General features: G+C 42.7%; 1 protein-coding gene across 11 annotated transcripts in view; it reads right to left on the bottom strand.

Moving 5' to 3' along the window:
- The window catches only part of FTO (FTO alpha-ketoglutarate dependent dioxygenase), a 261,131-nt gene that overhangs the window by 191,648 nt on the left and 42,151 nt on the right, over nt 1-27,332 (bottom strand). For all 11 annotated transcript variants that reach the window (XM_081018527.1, XM_081018522.1, XM_081018521.1 and 8 more), the window contains exons 2-5: nt 24,378-24,455; nt 17,698-18,358; nt 8,999-9,142; nt 2,741-2,820 (exon numbers count right to left, since the gene is read on the bottom strand). In XM_081018527.1, the coding sequence (XP_080874653.1) occupies nt 2,741-2,820; nt 8,999-9,142; nt 17,698-18,358; nt 24,378-24,455 (963 nt within the window). The remainder of the gene's footprint in view (nt 1-2,740; nt 2,821-8,998; nt 9,143-17,697; nt 18,359-24,377; nt 24,456-27,332) is intronic.

Raw genomic sequence — 27,332 nt, 5'->3', positions numbered from 1 at the left:
ACCTGAAACTGTTCTTAACCTGCAGCACCACTTTAGCTAATGAGGCCTCCTGCTGCCGCCGGAGCACAATTTCTGTTCTCATCCCGAAGCAAAGTTCTTAACCCAAGGTACTATTTCTGGGTTAGCAGAGTCTGTAACCTGAAGCGTATGTAACCCGAGGTACCACCGTACCACTTTAAGCAATCATCGCTCCCCCCACAGAATCCTGGGAACTGTAGTTTGTTAAGGGTGCTGAGAGCTGTTAGGAGACTCCCTATTCCCCTCACCAAGCTACCATTCCTAGCGGATGAACAATAAATCTCTATTCCCAGGGACTTCTAGGACTCTGTACAGTGCAAAGTAGGGCCTAAGCCTATACGCCAGGGTTGGCTCAAACACTACGATGAGCTTCTTGGAGTAGCAGTGGGGCTACAAATGGGGCCAGGGCAGTCTCACAAGATTGTGAGGGAGGGTTGCTGTCTTCACGCACTGCCTGTGGTCTGGAGGCATCTGGGTGGCCATTGTGGGGGAAACAGGATGCTAGGTTAGCTCGAACTTCATTCTGATCCAGCAGGGTTCTTCCCACGTTCTTTAATTAATATGCAAACTGGGCTGGGGACCTCAGGTACAAACATGCCTACGGAACCCAAGACTTTGAGGCGGTAGGGGGCTCCTTGCTTAATTCAGGGCCCAGAGAGCACCACCCGTATGCGGGAAACAAGCAGATGAAAAAAGCCACACTGCAGATGAAGAGAATACACATGTATGCATTGGAACATCATCTGCCCCCATTCACAGGAAAACTCTATTCTGGACTGAAAGAACAAACAAAACATGAAATAGACTTTTCTCTGTGGGGAGGGGGGGGTGTTCTCACACAATGATGCGTCTACATCAGGATCTTTTTCAGTTAAATATTTATAAGTGCAGCTAAATCCCCAAGAACAGCCCTGAGAAAGGACCCCTTGGTGCTATGATTCTTTGTATTGAAAATTTCCATACTATATAATGTGAGGTTACAGAGGTTTATGAAAACAAAGCAGGGGCTTCTAAAGAGGAAGCTTCTTCTCCTTTTCTTTGTGTGTGTGTGGAAGTAAATGTGCATTTTAATATCAGAATAACAGAGTGTGGGGAGCAGGGTCAGGGAGTTCATTCTTTACTGCAAAGGACAAATAACAAGCCTTTTAAGTGATGTTTAGAACCCTAGACTAATATGGGTATATTACTATGATAATAATACATAATACCATTACACTAATTTGTGTATATTAGATTGCTTATTTTAAGAGTCTTAGCTTGCACGGTTTCTGTAATTATGTTTTATGATGGCAGTACACAAGTCTGTGGGCTGAGTTCAACAAAATAAATGTGAGAGTGGAATGACTTCTGCTTGCGTGACCAGACTTTCGCCCCGCTTGCCCCACACTTTCCCTGAATTTGCTCTGGAGGGTTGGGGGTGGGGAACCACCAGAATGGATTTAAGGGGCATGTAGGGGAGATAATAATAATAATAATAATAATAATAATTATTATTATTATTATTATTATTATTTATACCCCGCCGACCTGGCTGGGTTTCCCCAGCCACTCTGGGCGGCTTCCAACAGATCACTAAAATACAATAACCTATTAAACATTAAAAGCTTCCCTAAACAGGGCCACCTTCAGATGTCTTCTAAAAGTTTGGCAGTTATTTTTCTCTTTGACATCTGGTGGGAGGGCGTTCCACAGGACGGGTGCCACTACCGAAAAGGCCCTCTCCCTGGTTCCCTGTAACTTGGCTTCTCGTAGCGAGGGAACCGCCAGAAGGCCCTCGGCGCTGGAGCTCAGAGATGAAAGGGGGAAGTCTCATTGCAGAAGTCATTCTGCTCGCTCAGAGCATTTCTTTGAATACAACCCTGTATCCTACTTTTTCTGTACTGCTTCATCAGGGTGGGCAGAATAGGTCCCACCACAGTCTCAATGTGCTAATAGCCCTGCACAGGTAAAAGGATGTTCATGCAGGTTTCACTGACAATCAACCAACCAACCAACCAGAGTTAACAACAAGAGTATTCATCTGAAGAACAATCATAAGTTGTAGATTTTTCTCTGTTTTGCTTTATGCTGGTTTTAATGTATGTGTGATTTATTTATTGTTTTAAGTCACTTTTCAGTTATTTGTTATTTTTTAAAAAGCAACTACTAAGTTTAGTAGATATGTAATGAGAATGAAAACAAATTCCCAGTAAACTCAGAGATGCATGGTTAGAACTAGTAGCCACTTCCACCCATTAGCACCCAGCTAATCCCTCTTACTCCCCACCCCTCTTCCCTCTCCCAATTGGCAAAATTCCCACCCCCTACCCAACTGCTCCCTTGAAATCCCCTTTCCCACTTATCATAACAAGGCAATCTCATCCCCCTTTCTCGTCAAACACAAACCTCAAGCATGGTTCATTGTGGAAGACACCGCTTTCTCGCTGCTATTTTTGTTGGAACATAAATGGCCATTGGGGTCCTACAAGACTTCAGAATAGAATGAAATGGTTTTTAAAAAACCACTCCACCTGCACCACATCATAGCACCAATCCCGAATGCCCCCCTTGGCCTACAATTGTGACTTAAAGGTTTGTTTTTTTAAAAAAAAAATGCATGTAATGCAAGCTACCAATTTAAAGTAGAATGTAGTTGGGCCCTCAGAGAAGAGCATCCGAGATCAGAGGAGGAAACCATTATTGTTCCAGGAAAAAACAAACCCCCAAATTCTCTGTTACTCACCTCTGCCACCCTATGAGTAGAACTGAATCTGGGCGGCAAGCCAGCCAGGACACAATGCTGGTGGGTCATGTTGAGATCATCTGTGAACGGAAAATAAGAGTTATAGTCAACTATGGAGATGGGTACACGATATAGCTGCAGCAGAGGAAAGCAAGGTAATGTAGAAGCAATGCAGATGTTGCTGGACTACAACTCCCATCATCCCTGACCACTGACTGTGCTATCTGGGGCTGACTGGAGTTGGAGTCCAAAAGATTTGGAGGCCACCAGCTTGGCTGTGTGCCCATCTTGAGGGTCTAGAGATGCATATCTCCCCTTCGCTCACTGAACATGTTCCCCACGTGCTTTTATGATATCTAAATCAAGCCTTCGTGTTCAGAGGTAGTGTAACTCTCTGAGTACCAGTTATCCTCTAAGTTGGACAAGGATGAGAGGGCTACTGCCTTCATGCCCTGCAGCTTCTCAAAGACATCTGGACATCTACTGATGACACATGATGCTGATCTAGAAGGAGCCTTGCTCTCATTCAGCATAACTTCCTCTTGTTTGGTTTTAGTGCAGGGAGAAAGCAAACAGCCACTGTAAAGAGTAGACCCATTTAAAGCAGCATCACACCACCTTAAACAGACATGGCTTCCCAAAGAATCCTGGGAACTGCAGCTTGTTAAGGGTGCAGAGAGTTGTTAAAGGACCTGCTATTCCCCTCACAATTCTCTGAGCTACAATTCTCTGAGTGGTTCAACAGTCAGTCCCAAGGAACTCGGGAAGTTGTAGCTCTGTAAAAGGAATAGGGAAGTCTCCTAACACCTTGCAGCACTCTTAAGCTACAGTTCCCGGGATTTTTGTGTGGGAAGCTAAGAGTTTACAGTGGTATAATACTGTTTTAAGTGTATTGTGAAGATGGGGCCTATGGCTCAGTCCTAATAAAGAATCATTTTGTAACCATCGGAAAAAGTATGCATAATGCGTTTTTTTTGGGGGGGGGGGAGAGGTGGGGCTGGAGAACCTTACATAATTAATTAGCAGACAACTGAACAAGATGTAGCAGATTTACCAAACTCATATGATCAAAGTTTAGCAACAACAAATAACTTTCAGGAGTTCATGGCCTTAGCAAATAGAGATACACAAAGTATGTAGATCAAATGCAGGGGTCACGTTTCAGAGGCAAATTATGAATGAGGCTCACGGTGCATATGGAAGGGTTTTGCTTTTTCATTTTTTCCATTTAATGCTGCAAATCTCCAACCACAGCCCATTCAGCCAAGTCTATGCTCCCAACTTCTAGTTAATGAAAATAATTTTTTTGATGCTCCTTGAAATATATAATTTGCTCGGTCCCCTTCCCCCATGAACTCCTCTCTCCCTCCCCCCGCCAGAAAAAGAGGCCACTGAATACATCCTCATGCCGTGTTTAAACCCCATAACCTTCAAGCAACATTTGATCTATAGGAAACAGCTGTGGAGAAGCAAGTCTTCCCTCTTTGAACAAGCCCGAAGTATATTTTGCTCCAGTGTGTTTTGAAGTCACGGTAGGCAAAAATTAGTGACAATTGTAAATCTGCTTGAAAAATCCGGTCATGTCTACCTCTTAAAGATTAGGGGTGGGGGAGACTGCAAAGACCATGACAACCTCAGTTAAGCATGCTGTGGGGCACAGCAGATGGGGCCGCCCCAGTTGCCTGCCACGTGCTATGGATTTACTGCATGCCCTCCCCCATAACGTTTTGCATCAGACACCCCTTTGATGGAGTACTGGAGGCGGCAAAGTTCAGCCCAAACTCCCTCTACAAGTGTGTGTGTGTATTGAGCTAAACTGTTTCTCTTTCACATAGGACATGAAGATCAGATTTCACTTATCGTAAAAAGCTTCTGTCTGGGAAAGGAGAACACCGTTTCCAGATAACCCATCAAAGTCTATTTTTGATATTAAGAGGAAAAGGTGATGATCAATTTTCGACGCAAACTGCACAGTTCAAGGTGTGGCTTAATATTCACCTGAAAAGAGAGGTGGCGGGGGGAATGGAGACAAGAGCTTAAGAAGCAGGTGTTGAACTAACCTTTAAAATTTCAACTTTAACACCTTCCCCCTCAAAGCACAACAAAGAGTCTTATTATATTCTCCAGCACCAGAGCTGAGAAAGACCTCAGGAATTCTTTTGGAGGGGGAGAAAAAGAGAGCAATAAAATACTAAAAATGCACTCACTCTTTCCAGTTCTTTGAAAGAAGTGGGGGTTTCTGGTTGCACATTTAGCTTGTCTTAATACATCATTTATGGCATCTACGATGCAGAAATATTTGAGGAAATAATACTGCTTCCAGAATTAGCAGAGGCTCTAGCAGTGAAGTGGGCACATCCTGAGTTCATGAATTAGGCCAATTAGTGCAATTTCTGTTGCTGAGGGGTGATGTGGAAACATGCCTTTTGCCTTCCAGTTTTGTTTATGTGGGGAGTACGCTGTGGAAGATAGACTCCATTACCTATTTAAAAACTCTGCTTCTTGGGAGGGAACACTTGCTGGAGGTTTCACCATCAGTTTGCCATGTCACAGTCTCCTTGGTCAGATTTTCAAATAATGATTTGTTTACCGGTAAATATCAAAATATCACTGTCAGCACAGGGGCTGCCCTCCCACTAGCTATAGCCAAAGATTTCTGGGTGCTTTGTGTGAAGATTGGATGGGTGCAGGGATCATTCACGTATTTTCCAAGTTTCATTAATGATAATATTTCTTTTATGTCATACACTTATTTTTCGTGGAACCAGACTGTTCACAGTCCACAGTGTAAATATACCAAAAGTTTATTTACGCTGTGGACTATGGTCATTACACAGAACACAGGGAAGCTGCCTTATGCAGAGTCAGATTATTGGTTCATCTAGCTCAGTATTGTCTTCACTGACACGCAGCAACTCTCCAGCATTTCAAACAGGGATTCTTTCCTGGCCCAACCTGGAGATGCCAAGGACTGAACCTCAGGTGTTTGGCATGCAAAGCAGCACTGACCGTTTCCAAATACAAGAAGAAGAGAAACCTTATTTAATTCTCAGCAGCAGCAGCAGCAGCAGCAGCAGCAGCAATGTTAGCTGCCCCTTCATTAATTGCGTTTTTAACCTGCCTTTCTCTCAAAGAAGCTCAGGGCACCCGATACATTTCCCTCTCTTCTAGCTTTGCAACAATCCTATGAGGTGGAATCCTATGAGGTGGAGGAAGCTTAAAGACGTGACTGGTTCAGAGTATTATGTTTACCAGCTCCATCTGGTATGCAGGCTGAGACCCTATCTGCCCGCGGACTGCCTCGCCAGAGTGGTGCATGCTCTGGTTATCTCCCGCAATGCGCTCTACGTGGGGCTACCTTTGAAGGTGGCCCGGAAACTACAACTAATCCAGAACGCGGCAGCCAGACTGGTGACTGGGAGCGGCCGCCGAGACCATATAACACCAGTCTTGAAAGACCTACATTGGCTCCCAGTACGTTTCCAAGCACAATTCAAAGTGTTGGTGCTGACCTTTAAAGCCCTAAATGGCCTCAGTCCAGTTTATCTGAAGGAGCGTCTCCACCCCCATCATTCTACCCGGACACTGAGGTCCAGCACCGAGGGCCTTCTGGCGGTTCCCTCACTGTGAGAAGCCAAGTTACAGGGAACCAGGCAGAGGGCCTTCTCGGTAGTGGCGCCCTCCCTGTGGAACACCCTCCCACCAGATGTCAAAGAGAACAACAACTACCAGACTTTAAGAAGACATCTGAAGGCAGCCCTGTTTAGGGAAGCTTTTAATGTTTGATGTTTTACAGTATGTTAATAATTTTTTGGAAGCTGCCCAGTGTGGCTGGGGAAGCCCAACCAGATGGGCGGGGTATAAATAATTTATTATTATTATTATTATTATTATTATTATTATTATTATGGCTAAGTGGGGATTTGAAGCTGGGTCTCAGCAGCTGTAGTCCGACACTCTAACTGCTATACCACACTGTGTGTGTTTTTGGCCCTCCAGATGCTGCTGGATTACAAACCCCATAATCTCTGACCATTGGCCATGGTGGCTGGGGATAATGTCCAAGAATATCTGGAGGACCACAGGTTCTCCATCACTGCTGTGAGGGGTAGTAGGTTGTCTATTCACCCAAAGAATCCTATGGGAGAAAAGCATTTATTTGTTTACTTCCAGTGTAGATACAGAAACCATAAAGTACAATGTACAACGATAACATTGCTGAATCATAAAAAACAGATTCAAACTCAAGAACTTAAAACTCCTAATTAAATAACAGGCTTTAGCCCCACACCAGGATGCCCCGAAAGCCCAGTTGAGTAAGTGCCTCTTAAATTGACAACTCCACTGTGAGGATGACTGACACACCATCGGTGAAAAGGCGTTCCCCAAATGGGGCACTACCACAGAGAAGTCCCTATCCTGGATTACCGCACAACAAGTAACACCAATCAGTGTGGCAGCAAGAAGGGTTGAGCTGCTATGAAGCTTTCAAGGGGCAGGTCAGCAGATTAAAGCTAAAGAGGTTGAATTCCAGAACACAGCTGAGCACTCTCCAGCTCAACTGTATTCTGGATCTCAGCCTCTGTACTTTTACAAAATTGTTTTCATGAGCCAAAGGTAAATGTGTCCTTCAGCCTTACAGTAGGTTAACTTGGGTATACCAGATTGTAAGCTAGGAGAACAGAGAAGCTCAAGGCCCATATAGGTAGACTGAGCATTCATATATTTTAGGTTTTTTCTAGCAACAATATAGTAGCTACTTTCAGAAGCTTTTGTTTTTTTTAAGGTAGAGCAACGTTGAACCCCCCCCAAAAAAAACCTTTGTCAAATATTACAAAAAAGATTGCAAGTGATTTACAAATACAGAAAGGAACTTGTAACCCCCACCCTATAAATATCCAAACCAGTTGGTCCCTATAAAGTACTGGTCAGAATAAGTGATTTATACACTTGAACTGGAAGAATTTAATATGTCTCCATATAAACATGATCAGGATGTTGTTACGGTGTTAAAATAAAATAATATTTTTTAAGCTGTTCTTTATATTGCATTTCCAACACGGCATGAGATGTAGTATATAAAGTTAAGTATGTATCAGGGGAAATGAGCCAAGCTCACACCGACCCAAGGTTTGGTTTGGTTTGATGTGACTGGAGAGAATTTAAGAAGCACAGAATTCCACTACATGCATGCGTCTATTCTTGCCAGTACAATCAACATTGAGGCAGGAGAGCGAATTAAGTTAGGTGTGGGGAATCTGTGGAACTCCAGATGTTGCCAGACTACAACTCCCATCATCCCTGAGCGCCAGAAATGCTGGCTGGTGCTGATGGGAGTTGGAGTTCAACATCCAGAGAAACACAGGTCTCCCATCCTGATTTAAGGGGTTACTCTGTTCAGCAATCACACAAGGGGGAGAGCAGAGCCATACTTCCTGGCCCTGGCCCCACTTCCTCACTGATTCCATCTGTGCACTGAAGTGCAAGAGCCACACCACACTGACTCTCATGCATTTACATACAAGCATTGTTTGTACATAACTCCCCCCCCCATGTAATTCAACAAGTGTCCTCCTGCATCTTGCACATTAAAATATTTTTCAACAACAACAACACTCTTTTGATATTGTTTCTTTTGGTCAAGCAAATAATAATAATAATAATAATAATAATGGACTGTGTATATTTTCTTCTTCCCAATCTCTAGATGTGAAGGCTTACAGTCTACCCCTTCACCTCCCATAGTAGTGCTTTTCCTCTTGTTTTTCCCCCTCCTGCACATGTTTTCCTTTCCTCTTGTTTTTTTAAACTGACTATTGCTCTCCTTAGGGGACGCGGGTGGCGCTGTGGGTAAAACCTCAGGGCCTAGGACTTGCCGATCACATGGTCGGCGGTTCGAATCCCCGCGGTGGGATGAGCTCCCGTCGTTCGGTCCCAGCGCCTGCCAACCTAGCAGTTCGAAAGCACCCCCAGGTGCAAGTAGATAAATAGGTACCGGCATTCCGTGTGCTGCGCTGGTTCGCCAGATGCAGCTTGTCACGCTGGCCACGTGACCCGGAAGTGTCTGCGGACAGCGCTGGCTCTCGGCCTATAGAGTGAGATGAGCACACAACCCTAGAGTCTGGCAAGACTGGCCCGTACGGGCAGGGGTACCTTTACCTTTACTATTGCTCTCCTTATTTTCCTGCCCCTACCAAGGAGGGGTGAGAAAGTGGAAAAGAAATAGAAATTGGTACCATGTTTGCTTTTAGATACTACCTAGCATAAAGTAGCAGTCTCCCGGGTAAAGGGGTACAGCCAACCCCGGGTTCTTTATGTCCCAAGCAACTTTCAAGCCAACATGCCAGACAGCTGGGTCTCTGCCACTTGGAGTCTTCTCCTCGAGAATATCAGCGGCAGGTTCTGAAAAGGGAAAGCAAAGCAAATAATTTAACAGACCTGGAAACAATCTCCTTTTTCATTAGGGAAGATAATCTCTGTTCCCCATCAACATGGTCAATCATGAGAGATCGGAATGGCAAGAAGGTGAAGAACGATTTGACTTCTAAGCTTCTAACAGTCTTTCACAATGCAATATTCCATGGGCTGCTTTGGTGCCTGCTGTAATGGTGCATCATCGAAAAACAAAGGAAAGTGGTTTTCCTTCAAAATTATTGCTTTTAGCTGCATGCATTTTAAATAGATAAATCAATATGGTTAGTCGACAAAAAAATTCTGAAACAAAACAACAACTATCTTTGTTGCTATCATTGGATTGGAAAGGGACTTAGCAAATGATCTCTGCAAAGCCATGTGGGGAAGAGTCCTAGCTCAGTGGTAGAGCACATGCTTTGCATACAGAAAATCCCAAATACAATCTCCAGGTAGGACCAGAAAAAGTTTCCAGTGTGACATCCTGGAGAGCCACTAGTCAGTCTATGTAGACAATGCTGGACTAGACTCAGTATAAGGCAACTTTTTATGTTCTACAAGACATCAAGAAAAATCAACAGCCTTGCCACAAACCCTATAAAACATCAAAATTGGATAAATGTGTCAATTTGTTTGTGCATACAAACAGGTGTCAAGTGCAAGTTTTTCTGCAAGTTTTTATCCTGATCAATTTTCAATTTCCACCCTCCCCCCCCAAAAAAAAAACTTTAGGGTGGGAGAACAGATTTATAACTTTCATTATTTCACACACCAACCTGTGGACCAACACTGACCTCCTGGCTTCTCAATATTCAAGCCATCCATCACGTGAGGCTGCAGCAATGTTTATTTAGACTAGGGCTTTACTAGTCAGTCATAAAATATGAAAATGATTTCCCAGCTGATTTGGTACCAAAACACACTCATCTTTCCCCACCCCCCTTCTTTTAAGTATGCATGTGGGCCTAATTCCCATAGTTGTTCCTTCCTTCCGGGGACTCTTGATTGTGACATCAATAAAATAAGCAATGGTGGCAAACAGCTTAAAAAGCAACTCTGCCAGAATCAATAATAACTTGTTTTCAAGGGCCTTCAATATTTTCTACCTCTTTTTGGGAAGAACTCTTAACAATATTAGAACAGGGGACACTTTCTGAAAACGGCAGGTAAGAGCTTTCAATGCAATCTGATCCAGATAGTGGAAGAAAGAGGTAATTTTTTGAGGGTTAATTTTGTCTGTTAGGTTGCTTTCCCCTCATTTGTGCTGTTCACAATATGGCCTCAATAAAATATGGAACTACAATCAGAGACAGCAATTTCAATCAATGCTTCCTGGGGTGCCCTCATAAATCCAGCACCTTTGGAATGCACTCGTTAAAGCATCTCTCTCTCTCTCTCTCTCCTCTGCAGTTTGATCATTTTCTCCCCTTTTATTGCTTAAGCGTAGAGTTCAAATATAGCTCTTGCACTGCCATTGCCGTTCCTCTCAACTAACGTGACTTATAATTATCACCACCAATTGAAACGGATTACTCCCACTGTGCTATTTTGGAAACAATAGAAGAGCAAGCTGCTACTTGTTTTCAAAACGTCAGTTGCTCCAAAGTGACATAAACTTTGGCTGCAGCCGGGTAGCAGAGATGATGGTGTGCATGCAAAAGTTCCTATGTTCCTATGTTCCATTGCCAGTATCTCCAGATTGGGCTAGGTACTGGATTTGCTTATCTGTGTGTCGCCTTGCTCCCAGTAATGGAACGCAAGACGGTTTACATGGAGTTTCCAGGAAATTCCCCATTCCAGCACTGAGACTACATGTACGCCCCTCCAGTAGTGTGCATTCATGATGGTTTGTGCTCAGGATGCTATCGGAGGAGTTACATGCAAACTCCACTTTCAGTACTGTTGGTGTCTGCCAAAATTTTGTGGACAAACTGATTTGTTTCCAGTTGGTGCATGTCCCATTACATTCTGCCGAAATCCTATAACTTTTCACACTACAAATGGACAATGGTAATGGTGTTTCTCCCGCTTCTGTTGCACTGAAGTGAAAGAATGCCCCCTATCAACAGCAAAAATGCAGTAATATTGGAGAACGACTTATAAAGTGGAATGATGGATGGGTGGTCCAGTATAAATCCACCACTACGACTGTGTCAATGACATGCTGCAGAACACACCTGCAAAAAGTTTCTAGACCCCCTGACTTTCTAGCTTATCATAGTGTATCAACCATTTGACTTTGCTCCTCCCCTGCAGCAAGTGGGATAAACAAACCAGGGATCTAGTTTCTTACACCCTAAGAAGCCATGAGCAGCAAGGCAACAACAAACCATAGCTTCAGGTTGGCTAGTAATCATGGCTTGTTAGGCCATAGAGCAGGCTTCCTCAACCTCGGCCCTCCAGATGTTTTGAGACTTCCCATTATCCCTGACCACTGGTCCTGCTAGCTAGGGATCATGGGAGTTGTAGGCCAAAAACATCTGGAGGGCCGAGTTTGAGGAAGCCTGCTATAGAGGATATGTTTTACATGCTGAAGGTCCCTGGTTGAAAGCTGGGAAAGACTGAAAGAGCTGCGGTGCACACGGACCAATGGTCTGACTCAGGCAGCTTCCTATGTTCCTCAGTGGCAATGAAGCACAGTCCCCGGTTCATTATACCAAGCATTCCTAACTTGTTCACCCCGCTCCCATCGGGGAGGAGCAAAGTAAGAGTGACTGGAGAGTATGCTTGACTAGTGCTCGTGATGCTATTGGGGAGGTCACAAGCAATCTCGCTTTCAATACTGTGCGCATGCAAGTTTTGGAGTGGTGACACTACTTCATCTCCAACCTATGCATATCCTGAATATCACAAATCTTCTGGCGTCTTTTTTGTTGCACTACAGGCCCGCCAAACAGCAAGTATGTGATAGTAGACAATAAAAGATAAGTCTGAAGGAGTTCTCCATTGCCCCTGTGCTCTCTTCCAGAATTGTCAACAACGGTTTCTTTTCCAACATGTTTTCTGTAGTTGAGGAAGATGCCCCTAGAACTGGGCAGTCTTGGAAGTTAGTGGCCTTGCTTGCAAGGATTACCTCCGTTTTGTTTTCGTTTTTTTCCTCCCAGAGGGTGACGTCTTTAAACTCATTAGTATTGCTAGGAAAATCTCCAAACACAGTTCCTTGCAGGCTGTACAAATTACTGCTAACTGACCTTGCATCTATTAAGCAGCAAATAGAAGGGATTACTGGTCAATTATCAATCCACGGGAACATTCCAATTGGTTTATAAAGTCATTAGCAACGAAGAAGCTGTCAGCTCTCGCCCAATCACAGCTGCAGTGGAAATGAAGTAGCAGTTGCTCTGCTTAGCCAAGATATATATTTTTTTAATTTAATAAATATAATAATAATAATAATAAAGTACTCTGTGTTGGGGTGGAGGGACAACACAAATTGTACATTATGAAAGTCAGAAGTAATAAGCCTTTCATGATCGGTCACCATTGCAGTCAATCACTGGTTTGTTAGCCTGTTAAACATTAACTTGTCAACTAACAGATCCAGTTGTTTATTACTCTAAGATTTACACACTCAGGCAAGGCTTAAGAGGCAGCAGGCCAAGAACAATACTGGTGAAAGAATCCACAGAAAGGAAAACTCTTTCTCCGCAATAGAACAGCCTACCCATGTTACAGAGAATAGAAAGAATTGAAAACACACACACGCACTACGAGAATGTTATAGCAATTATTCATATATGTTAGTCTATATCCACTTTCAAGAGTCACTGATAACTAAATTAGGGGATAAGTTCCAGGATCTAATATATGCTCACACACCAAAGCCCATCATCAAGCCTACATCCCCAGAGTGGCTGGAGAAACCCAGCCAGATGGGCAGGATACAAATTATTTATTTATTTATTCTTATTCTGGTTACAGAATAAGAATAAGAATAAATATGGTTACAAATACATGTACATCACCTTGAGCTCATGGAGGAAAAAGGAGAGATACAAATGCAAAAGATCAATTGATCAATCAATTGATTGATTGATTGATCGATCAGATAGAATAGATACACAGACACCCTGGGCAATCAGACCAAGGTATCCCCACACAGATCCTAGGAGTAGAAATAACTATTATATGGGACAAGGCTGCAAGAGACAGAATTTCACTAATTGATTCAACACCAAATCTCTGCCTTCACATTCTGGGTCACCGTACACAGCAACATAACCATATAGAGTCAACGCTCTCTGAAAATAGAACTATTGCCCCCTACAGAATAATGGTGGAAAAATCTGTTTGAGAACAACAGGCTTGGACTGTCAAGACTAGCGGTGACGGGTAAATATTAAATTCACGGCTCTCCATCCCAGTTCTCAAAAGATTTACAACTTTAAAAGCTATTAGCTTAAGTAGACTAGTGAATTCCACCTGTCATGAGTGTACATGAAATAGGAGGCAGCCTCCAACTGCTAAGACTCAAGTTATAAGGAACTACATAGATCAATGTCAACAAGTTTAATTGTATACCTAAATGCAAACAGGAAGTCGAAGCAGCTGTTGGGAGAAATCTGGTGTGACGCGTTTTCAGCAGCAAGCATCCCCAGTGTTAAGGATCAAGGTGCTCCACTCAAAGGTAAACTGGCAGAGACCTTGCTCTGGGAATCTTTCATTGCAACAGGTCTATAGTACACATATTGTGACAGCATTCCTTCATTGTATGAAGGACTCAGTCATCCACCCAAGAAACTCTTGAGATCAGGTATTATATAGTAAGCTGTGTGCATTTGGCTCTTTGCATTCCAGAACTGCCTCCAACAGCAGTCATTTCATCTGGCTGCATTAGAGAGGTGAGACTGCAAGGCCCCCTTCTTTGGCCTGACTGGGATCAATTGCCATTTAACTCTTCCCTTCACTGGCAATCATTCCAACTGGCTGCCTCAAAGAGGTGAGACAGTGAGGCTCGCTCCATCAACTTGGCTGGGGCCAACTGTCATTTAACCACTCATCTCCCAGGACTCATTTGGCAGATGCGATAACTTCAATTTGTTTCTCTTCTTCCTTCCTCCCAGGCAACTTCCCCCTTTTGCACTGTTTATTAAATTGTAACCTAAAATCCAAAACTATGAACTGCACTGAGCTCATTGGCAGAAATCTAGCAATCTGTGAGGCATATAGACTGGAACAATGGAAGAGAGAGAGAGAAAGCACAAATGTATTAACTTCCATACTTCTACAATTAGCTCTGTGGCAAAGGCTTCTTGAAAATATTACAAAGAAAGAAAGAAAGAAAGAAAGAAAGAAAGAAAGAAAGAAAGAAAGAAAGAAAGATGCATATAGAGGATGCCTCTTCTGACCACTGACACAATTGCCATAATGGTCCCACAGAAAGATACAAGGATCATTATGACATTCTATTCAATAGGGCTAATCGCCTCTGCTTAATCAACCTATTAGCAAGTAGCAACAGTTTTGAAAAGTTTCCTTGGATTTTCAAAATGAATGGGTTACCGCCACGATCTGCCAAGCAGAGAAACACAAGGTAGCTATTGATCAAACTGTTCAGAGTAAATTGGGAAACAAAGGCACTTTTGTAAAGGTAATGCTATCATATAACACTACACCAAGCACATATTCTGCCAGGTTCGCTCCCCTGCTAGGGAGATCTTGAGCTTCTGGCGCTCCCAATAAGGGCCAGACAAACTGGAGAGATATCAGTATTTCTCAGGAAGCTCTCAGCACCTTGAAAAACAGAGTCCCGATTTAGCTGAAGTCACCCTTTTAAAGGTCTGAGTGTAGAAATACTTCAGCAGAGCAGAGTCTCCAGTTACAGACTTCATAAAGGATCACAATTTACATAGGCATTGAAGTTCCAGCTTCTGCAATCATTAGGACAATATATGAACCCATTCACTTCTGAAGTAGTCTTTTTTAGAAATGTAATTTCATATGCTCTCTGCTTTCTCTTCCATGTTAACTGAGAGACCGAGCCTCTGCCCACACTCCTTTTCACCTTTCATATCAGTTTTCCCCTCATTATCTCAGTACTGATCTTGGGGTGAGGTCCATACCACATCAGCTTTGTGCAATATTCCCAGGGAAGTCACTCACAAGAGCTTCTCTCTAGGACCCCTGCCGCTGAAGAACCTCACACAAGTGGGAACTATAAAAAGTGTGAGAGGCAAGAGGGGTGAGAATGCCTGTAGTGAAGGAGGAACCTGAGAAACATAGAGAGCTACCTGCCTCCATGGAAGTTGTCCATCCCTAGCAGAGATGGAGAAATCTGTGGTCCTCCAGATGCTGTTGAGTTCCAGCTTCCATCAGCCCCATCCAGCATGGACAATGGTCAGGGATGATGGGAACTGGAGTCCAACAACATCTGGTCACAGATACCCCAATCCTGACATATAGAATATTGTCTCTTTTGACGAGGCTCTACAGCAGGGGTTGTTAACCTGGTCCCTACCGCCCACTAGTGGACATTTCAAGATTCTAGGTGGGCCAAAGAGGGTTCTACGGCACAAGCTTAATCCTCTTTCCATTGAGCGTTGGTGGGCGGTAAGGAAATTTTCCCATCAAGAAAGATGCATTAGCGGGTGGTAGGTATAAAAAGGTTGACTACCCTTGCTCTACAGTGTCTCAAGGAGAGGCCTTTGTCATCACCTGATGGTACCTGGTCTGAAGCTGAAATCTTCAGCATGCAAAGCATGTGTTCGGCCACTGAGCTATGGTCCTTCCCAGGTGCAAGGAATCATTGTGCAATCCCAGTACCAACAGAGACACCTAAAATGTTTGCTTCAGCTGTTAAAGGGATGCTCCCTCTTCAGTAACTACTACATTCTTTGGCCAATCCATTCCAAGTGCTTATGAAGTGCATAGCCATAACCAACCCTTCGACAGTAATCTGTGATGAAATCCTAAATGTTGTGAGAACTTACGTTCCTTCATGCAGCTCAGTCTAATAAATGGAAGTAACAAATATGTCATTCCTAGTAGAAAGGGTGGTTGATGTTTCAGAAATGGTTACAAATTCAACAAAATTGCTATGGAGTGGGTTATTACCTGAAGTCATGGAAAGAGTGCTTCTAAAATTGCATGTAGAAGCAAGCAGAGCCATTGGCTCAATTCAGACATTGCACCAAACCATGGTTTATGCTAACCAAAGTTAACAACCCACCATCATGGTTTATGATCCCATACATTCAAAAGACAAATAGTGGTTTAAAGCTTCTTGTCTGCTTTTGTTTTCCATTTCCTCATCCATATGTTCACTTCAGTCTGCACAGTGCAACAGTCTCTTGAGCCAGAGGAATGGCCATTGTTTATTTGTTTGTGAATCTAGACACAATGCAAGCCACAGCTAGCACAAACTAGCTTCAAAATGTGGTATGCTATCGTGGCTTGGCAGCCTGTTGCAAACCATGGTTTAGTGAGCTTACATGGGTAAAAGCAAATCATAGGTTTGGTGTAACATCTGAACATAGCAATTAATAGTTAAGGTGCCCCTCAGGCAGAGGTTTCCAGTCCTTGCACTGCACCAACCTTGCTACCACCTTGCCCCCCCCTTCCGCCTCCTGGTAAGCAGCAGCAACACAGGCAATGGGAAGTCAGGTGAGCCCCACCAGCTGCTACTGTTCAGGCTAGAGACCTTCTGCTTTAATGCCTTCTACTCCTAGTAAAGGCAGCGCTGTGCTAAGAAGCATGCTAAATGCACCCTTTTCACCCCTTGTGGAGGGTGACTGTGTGAAGTAGGGAGTCCACTGTAATCATGTAGGCTCCCTGCACATTTCAGAATCCTGACTGTCCAGAGTTTGTATGAATCCATAGCAGTGAAGCTTTGTTTTTGTTTTTTTAAGCAGTGTTGTGTAAGTCACATAAAAAGCCTTTAAAAAAAACCCAGAACCAATATTCCACATTACTTTCCCCATCAACAGGGATGCTACATTGGAAGGTGAAGCATCTGACAGGACCATAACAGTTTAGCACGCCTGGGCAAGAATCTGTGCAATGTTGTGAAAACATGTAAAAATCTCCTTCCAAAGTCAGAGCAGCATATTATTTACAAAGAAAGGAAAGTAGGGAAAACGATACAGAGCTGAACCATGAATTCATATATGAAAAATTGCCCCAATAAAAGAGAGAGAGAGATGTCAAATCACAGCAATAATAATAATAATAATAATAATAATAATAATAATAATAATACAGCCTTGGAAATAGGTATCTGTGGGAACCTGGAGAGCAGAGATTTGAAAGGTTTTGCTTTCTTGGCTCCTGATCAGCAGGTTAATTATAGCAACTTTTCAATCCATTTAAAGTGCTCCTGATAAGGGAAGCTGCAGCAAACATAGCTGAGCTCACTTGCCTCTCATTCTCCCCCCACCCCTCCGATATCCAGAAAGATTGAGAGGGTTAAATAAGTGCTTACATGGGAAAGCGGGGGAGGAGGCGCATACGGTTTTTGGGTGCCTCTTCTGTGCACCGACCGCTTAGCCTTAGGGGTTTTAAAACCGCACTTAAGAACGAGACCCGGTTTTTGTATTTGCTTTACCCACCTTCACAGCTATAACTGTAGACAGCCACTGTTGACCCTTCAACTAGATTTTCATCGTGGTGCCAACTCACAGCCATTTTCCCCATTCCAAAATAAGGCTCTTGTTTCAAGAACGGCATTTGTTGTGGATCCATATAATTTAATAAAGACAAGTTGTAAGATGTTCTCTCTTTCAGATGGCTATGGTCATTCTCTGGGACATGAGAAGGGCTTTGATCTTGCAGAATGGACCCCATCTCTGTAATGGAAGTAGCATAATCCTGATGCCTATCGATGACAGGAGAATCTTCCATTCCTTTTGTTTCGGCCAAATTCTGCTCTTGCAAAGCCTGGATGGATTCTCTATGCAAGTAGCAATTAAGTTTGATTAATGCCTTGCAAGCCTTGGATATTTCAGGATGGGAATAATTTATTTCATAACCTTCCACAGGCCAGGGGACCGTAAATAACCTTGTGTTCAAATATTTGTAGGTACATCCTGGGTTTCCAATTAATATACGAGATACCGGGGTAACAAAATCTTTCCCTTTGATCCTTACAAGATCTTGGAAAAAACAACCATGCTTTTGCAAAGTCAAAAAAGCTTCCTGAACTTCTTCATGGACCTCTTTGGGAATCTTCTCTGCAGTTCTGAGGACAAGTTTTGAATATTTTGTCTTCCACTAAAAAGTAAAGAAAAATCATGGATATATTATAAATATAAAACAGTTGCATACTTGAGGTGTTAGTTATGGCTTATCAACCAAATAAATAGAGAGACTTCTTTGGAGCAAGAGGATCAAGGCCTCAAGAGAAAACCCACACCGACTGAAGATTTAGAGGAGCCATCAGTAGTCCAAAGGCAGCCTGAAGAGTCCCATCTCACCAATGCTTTTGACTCCATTCTAAGCCCTGCCTTGATCCCTGATTCTCCTTCATTGCCACACACACCACTGACCTCAAAAGTGTAGGCAGCAGTAGATCTGATGAACAGCTTAAGTCACCAAAATGTCCACCTGGATAATCGACACTCAAGGGTCTACTCAGGAAAAGGGTGACGACCCAACTGCAATCAGTCACCCAGTAGCTGGCAATAGGTGGGAAACCATTTCAGACCAAGGGCCAAGTGCCCTTCTGGGGGACACATATGAGTGGTAAGCAGGGCCAATGGGTGCTTGTACCATAGCCCAGTTTTGTACACACCTATCTCTATCCTCCATCCAAGCACAGAAGAGATATTATCAGATCAAGTACACACTCCAGCCAAGCAAAAACTCAAGGAGGGTGTGAAGTAAAAGCAGTGAGGGGTACGGATGAAGAGGATGTGTAGCCTTGAAAGAGTCCCAAGGGCCAAACAGAGAATTCTAAGGGTCACATTTGGCCCCTGGGCCAGGGGCTCCCCACTCTATTATTTTCCTACTTGCCTCTGGACTCTGCTAGTTTTTGAGCTCATTAAATCTCCAGCTCATTCACATCTTCCTGGCAAGGCTCCCAATCTGACTCCAGCTCCACACTAGGTGCGAGTCATGGGTTGGTATACCACCTTAATCCATCAGTCCTCTTATTATGTTGTTACAGACTCACATTAAACACATCTTCGTTTTTCAAAAAAAATTAAAATCAAAACAGTTTATAACAAACATACAAATATACAATAAAAATCATGCCAAAAATTAAAATCAGAGACCATCAACTAGCTATCACAGACTGACATTTTCTTAACTACATGCATAAGCTTGGCAGCCTAGAAAAGTTTTCAGCGGAAATTTAAAGATTAAAACCAAAGGTGCCTACTGCATCTCTACCAGCAGAGCATAGGACTGGGCTGGTTTCTTACTACAGTCACAAATGAGCCTCGTCAACTCTGGGTACAGCCAACGAGACTTCTGTAGATGACTGCAGTGACTGAGGTGGGATACAAGCATTTAGGCAGCGCCTACGGTATCTTTAGTTGTTCAGCTCTTTGTAAATTAATACAAGTACTTTGAACCTGGCTTGGTAGTAGATGGATATTTAACAATGGTGTCACATGTTGTCAGTCATGTGCGCCATCTGCAACTTGGCTGCCACATTCTGACCAGCTGGAGCCCTACATAGAGTGCATTGCAGCTATTCAGCCTTGAGGTTACCCACCCATGGACTACAGTGGTCCCTGCCCAAGAACGGCCATAGCTGAAGAACCAGGTGGTGAAAGGCACTCCTAGTCACAGAGGACACTTGTATCCAGGAGTACCCCCCCATCTACACATCTACTCCTTTTGAGAGAGTGCAACCCCCTCCACAACAGATAATGTTCCTGTTTCCCTCACTACTGGAACATGGGATTAAGATCTAGAGATGTGTTGGAAACAAACCAAATTTTCAGCAATGGCCAGCAATCTCGGCATTTGTTGGCCTTGTCCCACCAAGGTCTATAGGGTCTTGATTGAGGAGACAGCGGTTGTGTGAATCTGTCTCAAGAAACAGGAGGAATGACAAGAAGATAGTGTAAAAACAAAGGAAAAGTCTGCAATGACACATCTATGGGGAAAGCATGCCATGCTTGTTCAAAGGCTGTAATATTTCACTCTCCTGTTAAAAACTGGGAGTTAATGTGTTCCACATTTTAATGCCAGCCTAATGAGAGGCACATTACCTTTTGGCTTGTGAACTAAAGATTACATGTCTTGAAAGTATTTTATCAATATATCTTAAATGGTGTCGGCGGGGTTTCTGCTCTTTAAAAGCACCCTAAAAATGTTGTGCTTATTTTTATTTTAAAAAATCACACATTGGTATCTCAGAAGAAGAAGAAGAAGAAGGAAAAAATTCAGGAAATGGAAACACATTTCCAACACATCATCTCAGAATACCGGTCGGTCTTCTTTAATTCTCCAGCCAGTCATCCTGCTATGTCCTACATCAGGAAAGCATTAAGAGATCAGAAGACCAAGAAAGGGGAAAAGAAAAAGGGAAAAAAAGAAAAACCCCATGGAACTCATACTGGACACTTTTACTGATTGAAGGAACAAAAAAACAAAACAAAAATCCCGTGTAGTTTGTGCTTTATCTCTGACAGCTAATATTAAAGGTCACCTCACTCGTCATGCAGATAAAAGCAGTTGCATGACTGGACACTTCCAAAAAGCATACAAAACATTTCATGCTTAATTTTTTAACATGTCCATTATCCTAGAACAAAATTTAACACACCCATAGAAACTTGAGGCCCCACTATGTATTTTCAGCAATCTACAAATCATAAAGCCTGTGCTTGAAGGAGCCAGGAAGACCTCGTCACTCAAGTGACAACAGCAAACCGCAAACCAGTGAGGTAATCTCTGGATAAACAAGTTGGCACTTCAATTCTACATTATAAGATAGTAACATTTCACTCGAAGACCTCATTTATATAGTGTCGATGTTCCTAAATGCACGCTCCTCTTCAGAGACTCATGACATAGTTCCAAGTATCACTGAATCATCGTGCTAGGCTTTGAAGAGGTTTCTTCTGAAACAACTTCTTTTCTATACAAAATTCATTGCTGTGCCCTACTGCTGCATTAATTTTCTCTACTGAAAACGGGCCACATTTACACACCATGACTGGCTATGTTTTAGTGCAATGTGAACGAGCCAGAAAAAGCTGCCGTGAGCCCTAGACCTACTGGTTGAAATGTGATTTCAAACTGGCTTCTCTGAAGCATACTATAGTTAATGTTCACTGTAGTATGTCAGTCTGGACAAGACAATAAACTACAGTTTAGGTAAAAAAAATAAGTAAAAGCTTTTGAACTCCTCCTTCGGGCCACACAACAGAAGGCAAGGGAGGTGTGAAAGCCTGAGACTCACTGTGAATCATTATGGTTTGTTCATGTCACATTAAACTATGGTTTTGCACCACACACAAATACAGCCAGCCTTCAAGGAAACCAGCCCACCCCATCTTCTTTTACTGCTCCGACAGGACCCCCCAATCCAATTTTATTTCCATATTATTCATATTATTCCTAGTTGTGATAATAATAGTAGTAGTAGTAGTTGTTGTTGTTGTTGTTGTTGTTGTCATGCCCTCTGTCTAAGGAACACAAGACAACTTACAAATAAGAGCACAGCTTTCTATCACACCTGACTATTTGTCTTCTCTTGACTAGTCTAGGCTATCAGACTTTTTCACATCACCTTCTACCCCAGTCTTCTCAAAGCATGAGTCCCCATATATTGAACTACAACTCTCATCACCTCTCACCATTGGCCATGCCATCTAAGGATGATGGGATTTGTAGTTCAAGAGTATCCGAGATCCAAAGATGGGAATACTGGGGAACCTGTTCCTTTTTTAAATGGAGATGCCAGGAATTGAAACTGGGACCTTTTGAATGCAAAGCATGTGCTCCACAGTTGAACTATGGCCCTTCAACTAAGCTGTTTGTGGTTCAGTTCTACAGCACTAAGTTTGAGATAAAGGTGTGTTTTCGTAGATAAAACTTGGCATGGAACAGAAGAGTCACACACCAAGTTTCAGAGTTCATAGTGTTCCCACAACACACATGCACACACACCCTTTGCTCTGCAGCTCACAGGTGTATATAGACTGGGTATCCATGCAAGTCCAACTTCATTCAGCTGGTCCACAGCTGCGTATTTATGAATTTGTTGTTCAGAGGCAGCACATCCACCAAATTAAAGATTCCTATTGATTTTTAATTGCATTTTCACTGCCTCTTTGATTTCTTGTATTTTCTTGTGTTACAATTTGAATTCTATGGAATACAATGTATAAGAAAAAAGAATTACAAATTTTCAGTTAAACCTCATACCGCATCTAGCATAGCGCATTGCAATGGCTACAGGCAGAAAAATCACTAAGTCATGTGCCAAGACCCTCAGCTATTTTCAAATGGTCCATGAGAAAAAGCAGTTTGGGAACCACATCTCTGCAGTATTATACTTCTGTTGTGGTTTTATTGTTAATTTTTAAAAATTTCTATGTCCTGTTGTGAAGGTCACTGAGAACTGTGCTATAGGAAAACCTATAAAATATTATTAATAAACCAGAACAAATAACAGGAACATAGGAAGCTGCCTTTTACTGAGTCAGACCATTGGTCCATCAAGACTGTGTTCATGGAAGACAATCTTACTTGGCTATGAGTGATAGCCAAAGAAGGAGAAGAAGACCATCAAGCTCAATACTGTCTGCACCAGTTGTTCCCAAGCTGCTATCCTCCAGATGTTTTGGACTATAACTCCCATCAGGCCTAGCCAGCATGGACAATGATTAGGGATGATGTGAGCTGGAGTCCGAAACATCTAAAGGACACCAACCAATCTACTATAACTCAGCCAAGGGAGTTGGGTTCAGATCTCTGAATCCAAAGTGGCAGAGACAGGTACAAGGAAGCACCCAAAGCAGCAACGTGACTGGTCCTGGAGAAGCTAACAGGAGCCCCAGGGAGAATTCTCTTTTCTCACTGGCAGAAGCACTCAAGGTTTCAGCCAGAGGTCTTTCCCGACCTTGCCTAGAGATTGCAGGGGTAGAACCCAGGACCTCCTGCATGCAAAGCAAGTGCTCCAGCACTGAACTACGGCCTTTCCCTTGGAAGGCCTAATGGATGTCATCTGAAAATTCAGTGCTCTAACTCAGGGAGATGTAAGAACCTTAACCTTATTTTAACAATGAAATAGAAAGAAGGTACAGAAACTTCATTTCCTTCCTGTATCAGTGGGGGAGAAAATGAGATTATTATTTTTTTAAAAAGATGCTACTTTGTATGCATCTTTCGGCCACATGTCAATACAAGAACGTTGACATGGCTATAATGTTGGAACGCCTGCTGAAGCTGTTCAAGCTAAATAAGAGATTCCTTTTTATGTCTTTCATCTCACTCAATATGTTCCAACTTAGTTTGACTGAACTCACCCAAGTCTTTCCATGTGTTTCTCATTTGACTGGGGTATTGTCAAAGAGGGACTTTAGCATATTCTTCCGTTTCTTTAATAACAATCCTTCTCTATACCACTTTGGATTATACTTGTGCGTATCATTTTCAGGCTGGATTTTCTTTTTTCTGCATAAGAGTCACAGAACTGCACGGCCGGGAGGGCCAGAGGGTTATCAAACTCAAACCACACACTTCTGAAATATGTTCCACCTCCAACACACACACACAGATCAACCCATATAATCCATATAATAGGGCATCTCCTGAGCAGATAACAGAAGCAAACATGACATACTTACCACAATACTTGAAGAGGCCAGCAAGTAAGGCCCACAAAGAGCAGTTGACATGGTGAAAGCACACACACACACACACACAGAGAGAGAGAGAGAGAGAGAGACCACAGAAACAGAAAACTAGGTGTCAGGAAGCCTGACCTTTGCAAGTGTCATGGATTAAGTCTTTAGGGCCTTGTCATCGTTCTCCAGGAACTGAATCTGTGTACTCTAGAACACAGCCTACGATCACATGAAGCTATGCAATTTCAGAGAAAGAATGGTGGTAGCATGCACCTCCTCCTCCTCCTCCTCCTCCTCCTTCTCCTCCTCATCCTCACTGGGTACGACTCAGAACCAGCACATTCATGCCAGCTTTTCCTCAGTAATTTTGTCTTCTCTAAGCAATGAACTAAGGAATTCAAGAATAAAAATAACAAACTATTTCAAGTAGTAAAGGAATATTTCCCGGTATATAGAACACAAATCTTTTGAACTATTACCAGTTGATGGAAGCCATCATCCTTTGGTGTCAAATATGGAAGCCAGCACTCTCCAAGTTCATCAAGGAGTTTCCGTTTCTAGAGAGGCAAAAAAAGATAATTTACATTGAGTTTTGGGTTGGTTGGTTGGTTGGTTGGTTGGTTTAAGTCATAGGCTTGCTAGGTGTTAGAACTAATGCACTGCTGTCCAACACTGAATTCAAGTTTTGGAGGGGTGTTTGGCAAGAAACCCTCCATGCCACACCTTCTTTAGTGAGTCTACCTCCTCACCACCATTGTCACCAGCTGCTCCTTTTCCCCATAAATGCTACCATCTGCTTGCTGGCCACGTTGGAAGCCACTGAGAAAACAGCAGCATCTACTGCTCCTCTTCCTCACCACTACTGTCATCTATATGCCAAAATAAGAGTTAGACAAAGAACTTGTAGAGGAAGGACAGGCTCAGAGGGCTCTTATCTGCTGGGATGTAGGACAAACAGCCTATTTGGTGACTCCTCAGGGACAAAAAAAGAGGGAAGACTACAATCCTAAACATACTGGCTTGGGAGTAAGCCTCATCAAAATGTGGGCCTTGCTTCTGAGTAAATGTGCACAGGACTGGACAGTGAAATATCATATAAAGAGGCCTTGGAATGCAATCCCTGTGAAAGTTTACTCGGAAGTAATCCCCCTTGTGTTCTATAGAGTTTGCTTCTAGCTGAGCATGTATAGTACAGTAATACCGGAGCCTCAGTGTGTGTTGTGTTTAAAGATCCTTGGTTGCAACTTGGGTGACTGGGGCTAATCTCTTGTTATGCAAAAGAGTAAATGAAAGCAAAAACAAAAGCTCCTGTTTATGACGAAGGATCCAACCCAATTCTTCCCAGCTTACATCTATGGTTTTGTTTTACATTCCTTTGCTTATCGTTATTTTCCGCATCACGTTACAAGACTAATGGATTTTTAAGTTTTACAGTACTTATGGAAATGGCATTTCTCAGGTTGAGTCATTAGCTCAGAAAACCCTGGTGTTGCCCTATCTGCATTTCCTACATAGCCTCCACCAGCTCTGACTACCAGAGTGGGAGGGGATGTCAGCCAAAAACCATGATCATTTATCCGCTCTAATCAAATTGGTCTTTGCCTCATGTGGATCAAGAATTACATGCTCAAAGGAAATTTAGCTTTTGCATTGCATGTCCCAATCACACTTTGTTTTAACTTGGTAAATCACTAAAACCTGCCTGGAACAATGTAAATTGTTCTATGTACGAATGGGAAAAATTGAGTAAGAAAATAACAAGATGAGGACTAACAACACAGAGTGCATTGAGCACGCATCCTGATTTGCTTGCACAGAGTTTAAGCAGAGGTTAGCCTATGTCTGGTCTTTATTGAGTACTCTGATTTGTTTGCAGGTATGTAATACAAGACTAATTTAAATGAAGCCATCAAATAGAAACAGAGTTAAATGCATCCTTCAGTCTTAAAACAAAATAAATATGAAGCATTCTAAGATATCTCTGTAGTACAAGTGTGTATCTTTTCATATCAATTTATCTATCACAGCTTTTCTAAAAACAACAACCAGGAATTACAGTTTTGCAAGGGTGCTGAGTATTTTCTTAGAGCTCCACAGTCCTTTTCACAGAATGACAGAGTTTCCAGAGATCCCTGAGCAAAGGGCGTAAGACTGGCAACACTAGCCTATGCATATTTACTGGGAAGAAAGCACCACTGTGTTCAGTGGGGCTAACTCACAGGTAAATGTGCACAGGATTGCATTCTAAATCTGTAGTGGAGATAGTCCCAGAATGAATTGTTGTGCAGTGCGCTCAAAACACAATTTGCTGTAAAATGATGATGACAATGAGGATATTTTAAATGGGGGGGACACCCTATGCCCTTTTAAAATGTGGCTCTTTTGGGGGGGGTGTTATTGGATTGTTGTTTTTATTTTGATTATCTATATTGTGGTTTTAATGTCGATCTCTTCTGTGAACCACCCTGAGACCTCCGGGTATAGGGCGGTATATAAGTTCAATAAACAACAACAACCAGGGCCTACAATCAAAACGAAACACAGCTCCAGCCCTTTCCTTAAAAACAGCCGGTTCCCAAAAGCCTGTTAGAACTAAAAAGTAATCATCTGCCAGTGGAAGGACAACAAGGAGGGATCCAGGTTAAATTCTCTAGGAAGGGAGTTCCAAAGTCTAGGAACAGCCACCTAGATGCAATTAGCTGCTATCACATTGGTTTTTCTCTGCTTTACTGCCACTATGGATACTGGAGGTTGGGCCCTTGTGGCCATTCAGAGTTCCAGGAAGAGTAAGTCCCCCGCAGCCTCCCACCACATTTTTTTCAAAACCAATGCATGCCAGCACAGTCAACAGAACAGTCAGTCTTTCTGAACCACAACCAGGTAGCTTTGACTAATCCATCCAACGCTTGCTTAACTGCAGCTCACTGATTCTAAGTGGACTGACAACCACAGCATTAAAATTTATAAAACAGACATGTAGCCTGATCTCGCTGAGTTTACAGACTTCTTTGGGGACACATTATGAAAGTGACATGGAGTTGCTGGTGAAACCAAGCGGAATGTAACTTTAGATTAAGCTGGCAGGCAACACATTAGTGCATTCTGAGATTTCATATACTGCCCCTCAATGAGGCCAAACTTCGAGTCACAAAATGTTTAGGGGTATGCGTACCCCTGTGCACCCCCAGGAAAAAGCACTCTGTGTTAGTTTTGAAAAGTACTGCAGTTTAGAAATCTATATTTATACTTGCACACTTGGATGTTTGCATGTGGACACAGTGAATGTAGCTATATTAACATTATTTATGGCATTAAACACACTGAAATGATAAGTCTGGTTTTGCTAAGCCTCAAGCAGAGTTCACCAAAACTTCTTCTTTTAAAAAAGGCTTATTCTCATGTTTGAACAATAAAAGGATGTTGAGCTGGTAGAG

This window comes from Podarcis pityusensis, assembly GCF_964106645.2.
Source record: "Podarcis pityusensis genome assembly, chromosome: 8".
Classification (NCBI taxonomy): Eukaryota; Metazoa; Chordata; class Lepidosauria; order Squamata; family Lacertidae; genus Podarcis; species Podarcis pityusensis.
This window is presented reverse-complemented; position numbering and strand designations above follow the sequence as displayed.